Source organism: Oryctolagus cuniculus, chromosome 1 (genome assembly GCF_051225735.1).
Source record: "Oryctolagus cuniculus isolate XC-2025 breed Fujian yellow rabbit chromosome 1, ASM5122573v1, whole genome shotgun sequence".
NCBI lineage: Eukaryota > Metazoa > Chordata > Mammalia > Lagomorpha > Leporidae > Oryctolagus > Oryctolagus cuniculus.
This window is the reverse complement of record NC_142867.1, coordinates 50,251,792-50,265,997: the sequence shown is the minus strand read 5'-3', so window position 1 is coordinate 50,265,997 and position 14,206 is coordinate 50,251,792. Positions and strand designations below refer to the sequence as shown.

Genomic DNA, 14,206 nt, shown 5'->3' with positions numbered 1-14,206 from the left:
AGCAGAGAGAATAAAATATCCACTTATTAACTATATGATGTATCTATGAACAGAAGAACAGCTTACAAGCTGTTGAACCCAAGCAAAAAGGTGTCATTCAAATTTGAACCAGAGACCACTGGGGATGAATTGAGAAAATAATAGGTTCTGGCTTCCTACGTTTTGGGAGAACCGGGCTCAAGTTCAAGAAGGTGCCCTTGGAGAATACAGAGACTGGTAAAACCTGGTAGATTAAATAATTCATGTTGCTCAGCAGCTTTTGCCTTCACCCAACTCTAACACCTACCACAGACACTACATGAAATTAAGAATCACAAAACAAGATGAGTTACTTAGCAGAGACACCACTGAACCAATCCTCTCATTTCCATCTTTATCAGCCACCTCTGCTGGCTTACTGTAAAACTGGCCTTTGGGCTGATATTCTTGCTTTCAGTCTGGAGTCCTTTACCCTCATTTAACTACCTGTGATTTAGCCAGAGTGATCCATCCCAAATGCAACTCTGACCAGGCCACTTCTATATTCAAAACTCTTCAATGGCTCCATAATGCCCTCAGATAAAGTTCAAATTCCAAGTCTATGAGCTGATCCTCAACCCATGGCTCTGCTACCATTTCCGGCTACTTTTCTTGAAGCATTTTTGTTATATAACATCCAAACTACTTCTGGATCTCTACTCGCCATGTTGTTTCATGAGCTTTCTTGTTTGCCGCAACTAACCACAATCACTCATGACTGAAGACATATCCCAGAGATTATCTAAATCCTGGAAGTCTGACCTGGTTGCTAGGATAGACGAAGTATCCTAGGGCCCTATGTTCACCTCCATCCTAACACTTATCAGATTATATCTGAACTACAGTTTTATGTGCTCATCTTCTTCACCAGAGTAGTGCACCAAAGGGGCAGTAATTGCACTGTGTCTTTTCCACAGCTTGCACGCCCAGGATCTAGGACACAGGCTGGCATAAGGTCAGCTTCCAAGTGCTTATTGAGACAGCAGAGAACAGCAGACATCTTCCACAGAAGGAATGTAAGAGTGGGACTCATATATCTACATGTTCTGTTAGTACCTGGGAATTTCTGAATACAGAATTTCTGAAATTCAGATCTTGTATAAGCCCCATATTATTCATTATATTCTGTTAAGCATCTTTCAAGAATTCTTTGAGAAGAAAATCTACCCAATGTTGTCCAAGACACAAAGATTATTGGTTGTAATTTTACTTCTTTTATTGACTTTCCATACACTGCACAATTTTGAGATACTAGCTTCTCTACTTCCAGGAAATCTTTGCAAGGATGGTGAGGCAATCCTGAACTTTTGGAGAATATTAAATCTGAAAACTATTCTAATGTTGCAGGGCAAATGTAAATATATACAACTGATGCCTGCATTCTACTAAGTATATAATGGAATTTTCCTTGAATATGTCATTTATAATGTATATAAAACATGCTATAGACTCAGAGAACTTTAACATGAGAGGCACATTACAGATCACCTAATCCACACTCCTCGTTCCAACTTTTCTCTGCAGTTAACAGAGGTTAAATTGCTCCCTAATCTCACAGTTAGTAAATGGTAAAATCACAACACAAACTCATATGTAACTATCCCCAAAGTTTCACCCTTGTCATATAATGCATTTGAAAAAATGGTCAGCTGAATTGTTTCAATGGTATCCAGACTTAACTTTGGAAATTCATACCATTAATTTAACTGATCTCCCCTCTTCATTGCATCTCATTTCAATTGTTACAGAGAATTTATCTTCCATTAGAATGGGTGATACAGTTCACTGGTGCAGTTGAAACTCAATTTTTTTGAAGTCATGGATATACAGACAGTATGAGAAGATGTCTAGAGAATTGGGGGCAATTAATCCAACTATATGGGCCACCCAAATTTCTTCACCCTGAGAACTGCTGAAAGTATTTGAAAGGCACCTAATATTTGTGTGGTTTGAGAAAATGTTTTTAAAAAAAACTGTCACAAGTTTCTATATCTAATTAAATTTTTCTGCTTCTTAAGGAAAATCATAGGAAAAGGCTATTCCAACAAAGGTTAACCAGTTCAGTCAGCTCTTCCTGGGGAAAGGTGGAAATCCATATGCTATGTAGTTAGGCACATCTGGGTTTGAATTGCAGATTTGATCTTTCCTAGCAAAGTAAACTTGGGTAAATTATTTCTCTTCCTTAAACTGTAGTTTTATTGCCATTGAGAAGAGAATTATTCTATTTTGCAGCATCTTTGTGAGAAACAAATGAGAATGCATACAAATTTCCAACACAGTTGGAATTCAGTACCCTCACACTAAACAGTAGGTCCCTTTATACACAGTAGCGGTAGTAATAGCAACAGAAGGGTAGAAGGCTTATTCTAGTAGTAAGAATATAGTAGGTTCATCTGTGTTACCTTTCAAGACTTTTCTCAAACCTGGGTGATGTTTCATATACTTCATGTCCTGTTTTTCAGGTACTGGTAAAATAAACCCTCAAGTTAGCTGGGCAGTGCAATTTACTGCTTTATGGGGCCTGTCTTTTGCCCAAAAGCTAAAATCCTATTTCAAAAAGGTCTCTCTAATACACACTAAAATGCAATGAATATGCATAAGGCCCAACCATGAAAGATCATCTCACAACTTCCCAGTCCCATATAAGAGAACAGTAACCAGGCCAAACTGCTCAGTCAGAGCCAGAAAAAAGGAAGAGGCCTTTATCTTGTGAATTTATGGATCAGCTTTTTATGAAGGACTCATTAGAATCACAAAGGATTAGGATTGTTGACTCTGAAATTGTATTAAATGGAAGGCAAGGAAGTTTCAGGGACATTTGAAAGTTATTTTTCTTTCTTCCCTACTAACAGTTCTGAAGCTGCAGCAAGGAGCCACTATTAACCTGTTTCATTTTGCCCCCACGCCGGATGGCCCTTTCCTCCGAACAGTGAGTTTATATTAAAGCAGCATGAAGTGATTTCTCTGCCACAAAAGTCAAAAATACATATAAAATACATATATCTATATATATATCACTAAGTTTCAATTTGTGATTTTGGTATAAATTTAAAATGATTAAATATATAGCTTATGAAATTTTTCTCTCCAGGGTTGAGACTTAGGATATTAAGTTAGAGTTTAGAGTTACTGTTTTAATCTAACAGTTAAGAGAAATGTGATGGTGGAAGGACTCCCAACTGCTAGTTCCCCCACTAAATGCCTGCAATGGCTAAGGGCCAAAGTCTGGAACCATGAACTGAATCCAGTTCACCCGCATGGGAGATCTGAGTCATCACACTGCCTTCTTCCCAGGACCTGTGCCTTAACAGGAAGTTTGAGTTAGGATCCACAGCCAGAGATCAAACCCAGGTAGTCCAATATGGGATGTCAGTGTCCTAAGTAGCTTCTTAACTGCTAGATGAAATGACTGCCCCCAGAATTATTTATTATGGCCTACTCCTAAATGCAGGGGTTTACAGCATATTACAAATGCCAGTGCATTCTTATATAGTCTCTTTCCTCTGGTTCAAAGACCCAACTTCGGACATCATGTCTAAGGTATCCACTCGGCTTAAAAACAATTGAAAAAAAAATCACTCTGCTAAGTAAGAAGCAAGAGTACAAGACCAATATTTAAGATATTGATCAGTCCCAGCAGACAAAATCATAGTTTTATGCACAATATATCCAGGAAGAGAGAAGGAAAGGCATTATTTTTAATATGATTTAAATGAAAACCCGTTGAACACCTGCTCAGTTTCCCCATAATGCAACATGGGGAGATACTGAGTTGAACAACCCCTCTGAAAAGAAAGAGAGCAGAGGAATAGAAAGTAATGGAGGTCCAAGACCAACGTAACCACTGCTTCTCCACTATAATTAACCTCTGTAATCTAAGTCAATTTCAAACAATTAAAGATCAATGCCTGTTTATTTTGTGGCAAAGTCCAAATTCTTTAGCCTGGCTTTCAAGGCCCTTCACAGTATGGAACCCAGCTATTTCTATAACTTATTCAGCTCAACAAATATTTATTGAGAGCAAGTATGTGCAAGGCTTTGTGTTGGGCTCGCGGAGAAACACAGATGAGAGTTGATTCTTTCCTCTGGGAGCTTCTTTATAGATGTCTATGTCTCTGGATCTGTGCTCAGTACCTCCACTGCTGAAAGTTCTTCCCCTTCTCTTTGCTGACACAAACCCAGGCTCATCTCTAGCCATGTGCACCAGGCCATCCAGAATCACTGCTGCCCACAAAGAGCTGCAGCTTTCTTCTCTAAAGAACTTCTTTTCTGTTTCTCTAATGAAGTAGTTGAACATGTAGTACCTTAGAGGGTGCTTTGTTTTCTAGTTGTGCTAATCTTTAATCACAACATGATCAGTTCTTAAAGAACATAATACAGTCTCTCTCTACATACACATATATATGTATATTCTAAAAAAAAAAATTAACTTCATGTCCAAAGCAGTACTTTGTATAAAAGAGAATAATCAGAGATTGTAACTTAGTTGAACAGGTGGATAAAAAAATCTTTGAAGATTGGGAGGCCCAGAGTAGGGACAGATCCCTGTTGGAAAGACCTGGTCCTGGCATTAGAGATTCAGTCTAGAGGGAAGCACCTCTAAACAGTGTGAAAATAGACAGTAGACTGCTGCAAGCAAACATCAATAGAGTTAAAATTTGACAAGAAATCTTGGGGCCGGCATGGTGGCATAGTGGGTAAAGCTCCTGCCTGGGACACTGGCATCCCATGTGGGCATCAGTTCAAGTGTTAGGTACTCCACTTCCACACAAGCTCCGTGCTGGTGGTCTGGGAGAGCAGCAAAGGATGGCCCGAGTGCTTGGGCCCCTGTACCCTGTGAGAGACCAGAAGGACACTCCTGGTTCCTGGCTTCGGTGTGGCCCAAGGCTGGTCACTGCAGCAATTTGGGGAGTGAACCAACAGATGAAAGTGTTTCTCTCCCTCTTTCTCTCAATCTCTCTGTATCTTTGTCTTTCAAATAAATAAAATCAATCTTTTAAAAAAGAAATCTAGAAGAAAGAGGCATAAAAATATCTTGGGTTTTTTTTTAAGATAGAAATTCAGTAACAGAAATGAAATGAGAGCTGGGTGGGTAATGATTTTTTTTTTTTGAAAAATCAGAAGTACAATTTTTAGAACCTAGGCAAAAAAGGCTGGTCTCAAATCCAGTCCTGATCTTAACCACTGAGAACTCGAAAAGCATTCAGAACTGGCCTGATGCTCGTTAAAATTTGCCATCCTAAGGATACGCTAGATTTTATAGCCCACAGGTAGAAAGTGGATCTTGCTGTTAGGAGGATTCTGGGATGGAGATCTAGAAAAGGTCCATACCCCAAGAGCTAGCTATACAGTCAATTCAGACATGACAGAGAGGTATCCATAAGCCAGGGTTTATTCTAACATTTTGCTTTATGTGGAGCAGACATATCTTCTGCTATGGAAGAATATCCCACTGTGAACATAAGCTAGCTGTTCTTGTCTTGGGTCTAATTATCATGGTGGATGATCATAATCTTTTGTTGTTCAGTTGCTGTAATGAGTTGAGGACATACTTTTGTGTGATTCAGTCATGGCCTATACAGGCAATTCTTCCCTAGGATAGAGACTATTCGCAATAAAATGTAACCTTGTGTGTGTGTGTGTGTGTGTATGCGTGGTTGTTATACACTGCCATTGACACCTCTTTGAAAAAGGCAGGCCAATGAGAAACCAGCTAATCTGGCAGGACTAAATTCCTCACTAAAGGGAGGCTGGACTATTGATTGGGCTTTCTAGCTTAAGCAAGTATGAGAAAGAGGTTCAATTCCATTTGTGGAGTATTAGGGGATGGAGTTATACAAGAATCTTGACATTTCACTCTCTTGCCCTATCAGGACTATCCATCACTTGAAGGGTTCAATGGAAATTGTTTTCTACCAACATTAAAAGTTATTTGGGAGCTTTTAAGACACAGCAAATATATTTCTTTAAGAGAAGTTTATTTGCTTGTTTAAGAGAGCTGCACTTTATATATAGTGCTGATATAAACTGGTGCACAGGATCCTCTAAAACTGTTTATATCCACAGTAAAATACATTTTTGTGATACTCATACAACAGAGTTAGTCCGGAGCCAAGTGCTTTGTGAACTATGCTTATTTCTCTGCCTGTGGGGCTGTTACTCATCTTCACCATGTCTTAGGCCTCCCTCACTATCCATCCTGGCCTCAGTCCCAATCTGCTGGTTCCTTTGCACATGCACTTCTCTGAGATACAGAACACACTGCTTTTTAGGCAGCTGTGGAAGGCCAGACCCAAAGACTCAGCATAGCTGTGGTTAATGCTCCCTTTGATTTACCTGGCTCTTCTCTTTTAGATGTATAACTCCCCATCCATTATTCCTGGGGTGTAATGCAGCAGTTGCAGACCTTCCTGGGCAAAAGCATGTCATCTCTAGTGTATTTCCATAATAATTGCATTAGTTAGAAGATTATATGGTCTTTAATTGATATGTGCCTTAAATGTGAATGAGTTCAATTATGTGGCAGTGAAATTAGAGAGTTTAAAGAAACTGTCAAGTAGAAGCCATTTAGGCCAACTTTCTTAGTTATAGATAAGAAAATTTAGGAAAAGAAAATGACTTGGCCAATTAGTAAGTCATTTAGTTCTTGGGCAAATATATGAGGGGGGTCAAATGGATGGATGAAAAGTCCAGATGTCACACTAGAACCAACCGGTAGAAATTTCAAGGAACAGAGACAACTTCTGCCTGTAATAGGATGGACTTCTCGATAAGTAGTTGGTTTTCTGTCATTGGAGTCCTAGGTGCACTGGAACACAAGTAAAATGACCACTTTTCAGTATATGAGAAGGAATGCTTTGGTTGGAATTGTAGATTTTATGAACTTTCTCCTTTACTACAAATCTGAGGATCTAAATGTTGCAACATGAAGCACTGTATTCTGGTGGGCTTGAACTAATGATCTTTACATTCCAAAGTATAAACAGTTATAGCATTTAAGTCCCACCCCAGATTAGACTACACTTTGCCTCTGCTGCCTTGAATGAGCCATGTGTCACAGAGTCAATCTTCTTTTTCCACAAGGAGCAAGGATCCAGGGAGGACAGGGGGAACTGAGAACAACTTCAAAGACTTCCCTGAGTATGGATCAAAGGATAAGAAGGATTTTTAAGAGAGGAAGAGAGGATATACATATATATATATTTTTTTTATAGTGGTGCATTTTGAAGGAAAAAAGAGGAAACATTGCATTCTCTGTTATTTGTCCATAAGCAGAGGGCTTAAGCTGTGATAAAACTATCCTGAGATTAAAAAAAAAAAAAAAAAAACACACTTCAGAGCCATCAAAGATTCAGCAGCACCCAGCTCCTTCTCCATCATCTCCCACACCCCAAAAGGAAGTAGTTTTCAGATAGGTAAGGTCATCTTGGCTGGGATCCAATTAAAAAATTTAGTATAAATCTATAAAAGGCTTCTAAACAAAAGTCTGATAACAAGAGTCCTACAAGAGGGTATTCTTGGTGTATACATCCATTTTCATTCAAATCAATGCAAGTTTTTAATACATAGAGGACAGCATGTTGTTCCAGCTCTAATCCAGGTTCCAAAAATCTGGCCCAAAATAATTACTTTAAGAGCTCATCTCTACATGATAAGCTCATGCTCTACCGTTCCCCACATCAACATTAGGTACAGCTTCCCTCTGAGCTGGGACACAATAATTGAATGTGAAAATTTGAAAGGTTGTAGAAGAATGCTTTCCTTCATGAAACATACTGTTAAACAGGGGGAAAGCATCCCTTTAGAAATTCCAGGTATATGAATGAAAAGAAATAGAATGGAAAGAATTATATTTTTAAAAACCAAGTCATGACTATTTTTGCTGGGGGAAGAGAAGGAGAGAGGAGAGAAAGAGAAGGTAGTTTGTGAAAGATAAGAGAATAGCAGTGGAGAGATATTCTCATTACTAAAACAAAAAGTTCAAGTAAAATGAAAAATCAGCAAGTGGTCCACATACTTGTACCTTTTCTAACGTATTTCCCCTTTTATATAGAAAAAAACTACATGAAACCTATTGTGGATACATCACTTTTCTTATAAGAATATACTCAGTGTTTTATGAAGATGCTAAAAACAATCTTGCATATGGAAGGGGACTTAAAGATAATCAAACCCAACACGCCTCTTCGAAAAGATAAAGGAACTTAAGCCCAGAGGCATTAAGCACTTGTTTTCAGTCATTTAGCAAAGGAACGTTAATCTAAATCTCCCAGTAACCAGACTGGAGCCCTTTCTATTCTTCAGTGCAACCTTGAAATTCAGAGTTGGGAAAAGAATTACATACTCGCCTGAGCAGAACACGGAGAGGGGAAGTGCCATACAGAAAGTCCAGGAAAAGTTCAACAGCTGTTCATTACTCTTAACGCATGCTGACAGACTCAAGGAATCAAGACTTCTCTTCCTTACACACCCTACATAGGAGCTAGCAGATTTTGTGTTCTCAATACATGTGAAGCCTTTGACTGCTTGAAGTGTAACAAGACCTTAAACATGTTTCCTAAGTCCCCAGTGAAATGAATTTGTAGTTTTATAAATATCATGGTGAACAAGAAATGCTGTCTTGTCACATTCAAGCCAAATAACAGCTGGACTTTAAAAATAAAATTTTGAAGGCATTTGCCTTTTATATTTTTAATTTCTGTTTTCCTTGCTTATGGTTTTGTCATTTGATTTTGATGAGTGGCTAATACGTATGCACAGCTGCCTCTTTTGGTGACCTTTTCTTCGCTGCCTCCGTGTCCAGGGCTACGAAGCAGGTCTGAAAGTTGCTTACTAAGGGATATTGTCATTTTCAAGGCTGGCAAACTTTTTTTTTTTCCTGGGAAACTTGGCTGGAACAGGGACCTCATCTACTGAGCCTGAGTTCCTTTAGCGACTTCAGAACCACATAGGAGGATGGGGTAGAAATAGAGGTAGTGCAAAGTTGCTTGAAATTATTATTCCGAAGCCAGGGGAATCACAGAGATGATCATGTGTGGACTGGAGGGGAAGACACTCTGAGCAAGAGTGTGGGACTCACCTGTCAACTTGACTTCCCTAGGGCGATCTCACCCTCCATTCTCTGCAGAGCACAATAGAGTTCTTAGCACTTTTCTGAATGATAACTGTTTGTACGTATGCGTGTATGCGTGTGTAATCCCCTTTAGCCTTCTGCCTTCCCTCACCTGACTATAAGCTCAAGGAGGTCAAGGACATCTGTGTTGCTTCACATGATTTATCCAGGGTCTAGTTCAGGGACCAGCACACTGTAGGCACTCGAGAAATACTGATTGGTTGGCTGGTTGTTTTTTTGTTTCACAAACTGAATGAAGAAGCAATTCCTGTGTTAGTTATTCTGATACTTCAGTCCCCTCTTAATCCTCCTTTTAAGGGAAATACGAAGGAGCAAGGTAGACAAAGCATTCCATGTACCTGTTATCTACCCAGACTTTAACATGAACTCTAACTCCAGCAGGCTTTGCAATCAGCTCACACTTGAACAGATGCCAGGAAATATCCCACACTCAGCAGAAGCCTGCTACCCATCCTGGCCAGTCCTCACAAAGGCACTGTGCTTCTGTCCCTATTAGAGCAGGTAACTTGATTCCATTCATGAACTCAGAGTCCCCCAAAAACACATGAGGTCTCAATGGCAACTCTGGGCAAGCTTCTGAAGGGAGGTTTTCACACGCTCCTTAAGCTCCTGGGCCACTACAGCCCTTCTACTATTACACTCATCAGCCATCGCTGCTGTGTATGACAGAGTAACATGAGACCTGGTGTACGGCGTGACTTGCTATATTTAGGGGAGAGGAAATGGGCCATACTGAAGAAGGTCATAAGAAGTTTGTTCAGAAAAATGAAGGCACCACCTATTTATCTGTATATGCAGGGTTGAGTGTAGCAGGCTGACAGTTGGGGCTGGTCAAATCTCAGGTTTATCCTTACTAATTCTGTGGCTTATAGCAAGTCACTTACTTACTCTTAGCCTCAGTGTTCTCATCTGTAAAGTGGAGAAAAATAAGAATACTTTCTTCATGAAGTATTTAAGGAATAAACAAGAAAATGTGTGCCAAAAGCTTAACATATTCTCTGGCCTATTGGTTGATTTTTGTATGCTAACAAAAATTAGCTAGGAAAATTGGTTTGAATCTAGGCAATTTGTATATGGGCTAGAATTCCAAAGAAATAAAATATGCTTCTCTATAGTTAAATTTTATTTTTTCCCTTGTATAATGATTAATCACTATGGTTTTTAACTTGCTGCGTACATATCATGAAGTAGATTAGCAGCATTACTGAGAGGTAACTGACTAAACACGTATTCATACCTGAGACAGATAAGAAACCAAATGAAAAGGAGTGAATGACAGATTCAGCAAAGTCTGGTAGAGCAAGAGTAAGGTTCCAGAGCTCTGTAACGCCTAGTCTGTGGCTACATGAACAGACTGAATCCTCCAAAGTGGCGAAAAATATTTATTTCATTAAATGTAGTCCAAGATTGGTATAGTTTAGATGTCACCTTCCAGCAAAATTGAGATGGGTCAGAGCTAAAGCCCTTCCTCACAGACTTTGGGGTCGGGTGGTCTGGGTTGCAGTAGGGTGGTGAACCCTGTGAGTTCTCTCATTTGAACTCCCTGGCTCCCTAGGCAGGGGACTCTCAAACTGCAGTAGTGGAAGAGCAGGACTTCTGAGTGCCTACAAAAATGTCCCATGCTCTTGGTGCACACTCTTCAGGGAAAACAGCAAGCACATTTCTGGTTTCAAGTCCTCTTTATTCCTCCCTTCCTCTTTCTCTTCCTCTTCTTTCCTACCATCTCTCTCTCTCTCATGCACACACACACACACACACACACACGTGCCCCCCCCCCCCAATATCCCAATCAGAATATATTTTCATACCTTATCCCTAGGACTATAGGCAAACATCAGTCTCCTACTGGCACAAAAAGTCTGCCTTCTGGAAACTCTCCCAAGTGCTTCCTAACATCGGACACTAACCACCTCTCAGTGCTCATGCCAGGGATTTCTGAACTGCCTGGGGTGGCCCTAAGCTATCACCAGAAGCCATGCCCAGTTCAGATGCTGCTATGAAAAGTCTTCATGTGTTTTCAGAGGATTAGGGTCCTGGAAGAAATCCTGCCAGTAAAAGGGATACTGGTAAGATTCTTCCCCCTCAAGCTAAAAAAGGACTTTAGCAGGGACCTGAGATGGGTGAAGTATCATGTTACTCCAAAGAGAACAAATTAATCTTCCCTGACTGGTGGGGCAGATTCTGCCAAAGAAACAGCTAACGGGAAAACCAGTCCCTACTCTGTGATGACACAGTAAATAACCAGGCAACATTACTACCGAAGTGCTGACCTAACCCATAAATTGTACCCAGCCCCTGGGGAGCAATTTCTGCTGATGTGCTGCTTGTGCATTTAAGACAAACAAACAGAAAAGGAAGGGAAGCGGACAGGCGCTGATAGTGCTGTGGGTGGACATTCTCAGAGCATGGCTGTTCTTCCCACCCAGACTTCCCAGAGGCCCCGGGAGTGGTTGGTGCTTGGCCTTTCCCAAGCAACGATCAAGCTTATATGAGATCTGTGGCAAATCTTCATTTATTCCAGCTCCAGCATGGTTTGCTTGCACCTGGGAACCACTTGATTTGCAATTGTTTTTATAAGGGCACCCTTTCTAAATTCTCTTTTAAACAAGAATGCACGAAGGAGGTGAAACACAACATTCTCTTGTTCACTGGCATGTAGAGGATTCCTTTATTTTCAGAAGCATTTGGATTGCTGTTCTGTGCTGTCACAGATGATCTAGCCGATTCACAAAGTCCTAAACTACAATGTATAATGAAGACTAATATTTCCTCTGCACTGCCTGGGAAATCGAGCTAAGGACTTCTAAGAAAGATCGCAATGCCCTTCCATCTGACCCAGACACATCTCGGGAAACACATGTAGCAGCAGAAAAGAGCCACAGAAGAGCCACTCACCCTCTGCATCTTCCGGCCGAGTGAGGTCGATGACACCGGGGCCCAGCTTTCCGTCTTCACTGGACTTTCCTGTCAACTGGGGCCCCAAATTTTCAAAACGTGTTCTTTCCTAGAGGAAAGAGTAATCACAGGCTTATTCTAGCTTCCAAGGCAGCCACTGTTTCCTTTCAGTTTCTGCCTTGCTTCGTGGGCAAAACCGGGGTTTACAAACATCATCTCTGACCCTCCATGGGCTCTGCACGTCTTTTGGGAAGAGCCTGCTCCTTCAGCTTGTTGCTGGCACTGACAGTGCTGAAGGCATCTAGACCACAGCACCTGTGAGGAAGGGAGCCCTGTACCTCTGCTGGATTTGCTCCAGTAATCTTAAAGGATGCAACAGAGAAGATTGAGCCCAACGAGCGAAAACTTAAAAGAATTGTTTCTACTAAAATACACTGCTACATGGCACGGCAAAGGACTTTTCCCATTTAGAGATTATAGTTGGTATTCGTATTCCAGAGGAAATACAAGTTAGAATTTTATGCATAAGGATTTTGGAAATAAATATCTCAAAGCAGGTAGACTGGGTGATGGCACTGATATTATTCTTTTTACCTAGGAGTTTTGGCTATGACTTCCTGGAAACTGAAAAGGAGGACATCACTCCTGGTCAGCCATTGAGCCGGGAGAGTGAAACAGCCCTGCTGCTTTAGGAGGGAAACTCAGAGATGTTTTACTTGTTCACCAGTTCTTCTAGGAGCCGGAGTCTGAGGCATCACAGTGAATGGAGCTTTGCAGCTCTCTGGATCAGTAGCCAAGGGCTCACTGACCATCATTAATATGGTGTTCTTGTCGGCACAAACACAGCGCGTGTTCCCCTCTCGTTTTCTTGCTACTCTCCAGACTTAAACTTGGCTTTGTGTTATGCTTATGAATGAATGAAACCTTGTTGTTCATTACTATGAAACAATATTAAATGTCATGTCAGCTTGAATTTACAGACATGAAATAGCAGCTTCCAGCTCCGGGAATGGTTTCTGCATGTTATACTTAATGCATTATGCAGCAGTAGAGTGCTGATTGCTGTTCAGCCTATTGTTCAATGACCTAGTTCTGTACTGAGCATGTTCGGCATTAGATGGAAACACTCCGAGTGTTCTCATCTCTAAGATGTTTAGAAACTTGGAAATATTCTTAAAGAGCAAACATACAATTACTTGATAGAGGCTGTGCCTCATTTGTACAGTCTCACTACATTTGTGCTTTCTAATATGATTATTTTTGAATATCATTATATTTCTATAATTAATTCCCATCAGTCAGCTTGTGCAGGAAGTCTTCCACTTCCCCTTTTTCATGGAATGTGCTGAAATCTGTGTTGGAATAAAACACGGCATAAACCTTGCCTTAATCTTGCGCCATTTCTATGGAAGATTTTGCAACATAAACCATGAATTTCCCCAGCTATAAGTTTCAATAGCAAATAAGGGGAAACCTACGAAATATATCACTTATTTTTTTTAAAAAGGAATAAAAATAAAACCCAAATTTAGTATGTTTCCCTAATATCTTATGTGAAAACACTGTTACACAGGAACACATTAACCCAGAAGCAGTACACAACAAAAAGCAACCACAAGCCCATGTGGGAGTTTCACACATTGTCAGGGGAAGGACAGCTGCTTTTAATCAGCCAATTTCTATCTTTGAGTAGCACTTTTGGTTGTCATGATGTAAAGAAAAAGAATTAAAGTGAAGATGAGTAGAACCAGGGAAAGCAAAATATTCAACCTTTGTTTTATGGCATTGTTTCACATTTCAAATATTTGCATGTGAATGCTTTCCCTCTGTTAAATGCAGACCGAGTTTTGCTGTGACACCTGCAATCTTCTTGGAAGAACAACCTTTAACTGTATTTTCATGGGGGGAAAAACAACTTTCTCTGAAAATCAACAGACCGTGCTACCTATCAATATGCATATTTCAAGTATCTTTCTAGTCATTCATTCTCTTTGATTTTACCGGAAAATATTCTCAGTAAAAAAAAAATAAAGTTCCTGAAAGAATATCAATATTTTGACAAGGAAGGAGAAGAGGGAAAATTACATGCCATGGTTTGTAAAATCCTAAGACAACAAAGCTTACATGATGATAATATCTTTTCTTTTATAAAAATGAAGT

At 40.1% G+C, this 14,206-nt stretch overlaps 1 protein-coding gene across 50 annotated transcripts in view; it reads right to left on the bottom strand.

The window, feature by feature from the left end:
- SOX6 (SRY-box transcription factor 6) overlaps nt 1-14,206 on the bottom strand; it is a 647,472-nt gene that overhangs the window by 36,901 nt on the left and 596,365 nt on the right. For all 50 annotated transcript variants that reach the window (XM_051833972.3, XM_089328236.1, XM_070073077.2 and 47 more), the window contains one exon: nt 12,047-12,155. In XM_051833972.3, coding sequence (XP_051689932.1) covers nt 12,047-12,155 — 109 coding nt within the window. The remainder of the gene's footprint in view (nt 1-12,046; nt 12,156-14,206) is intronic.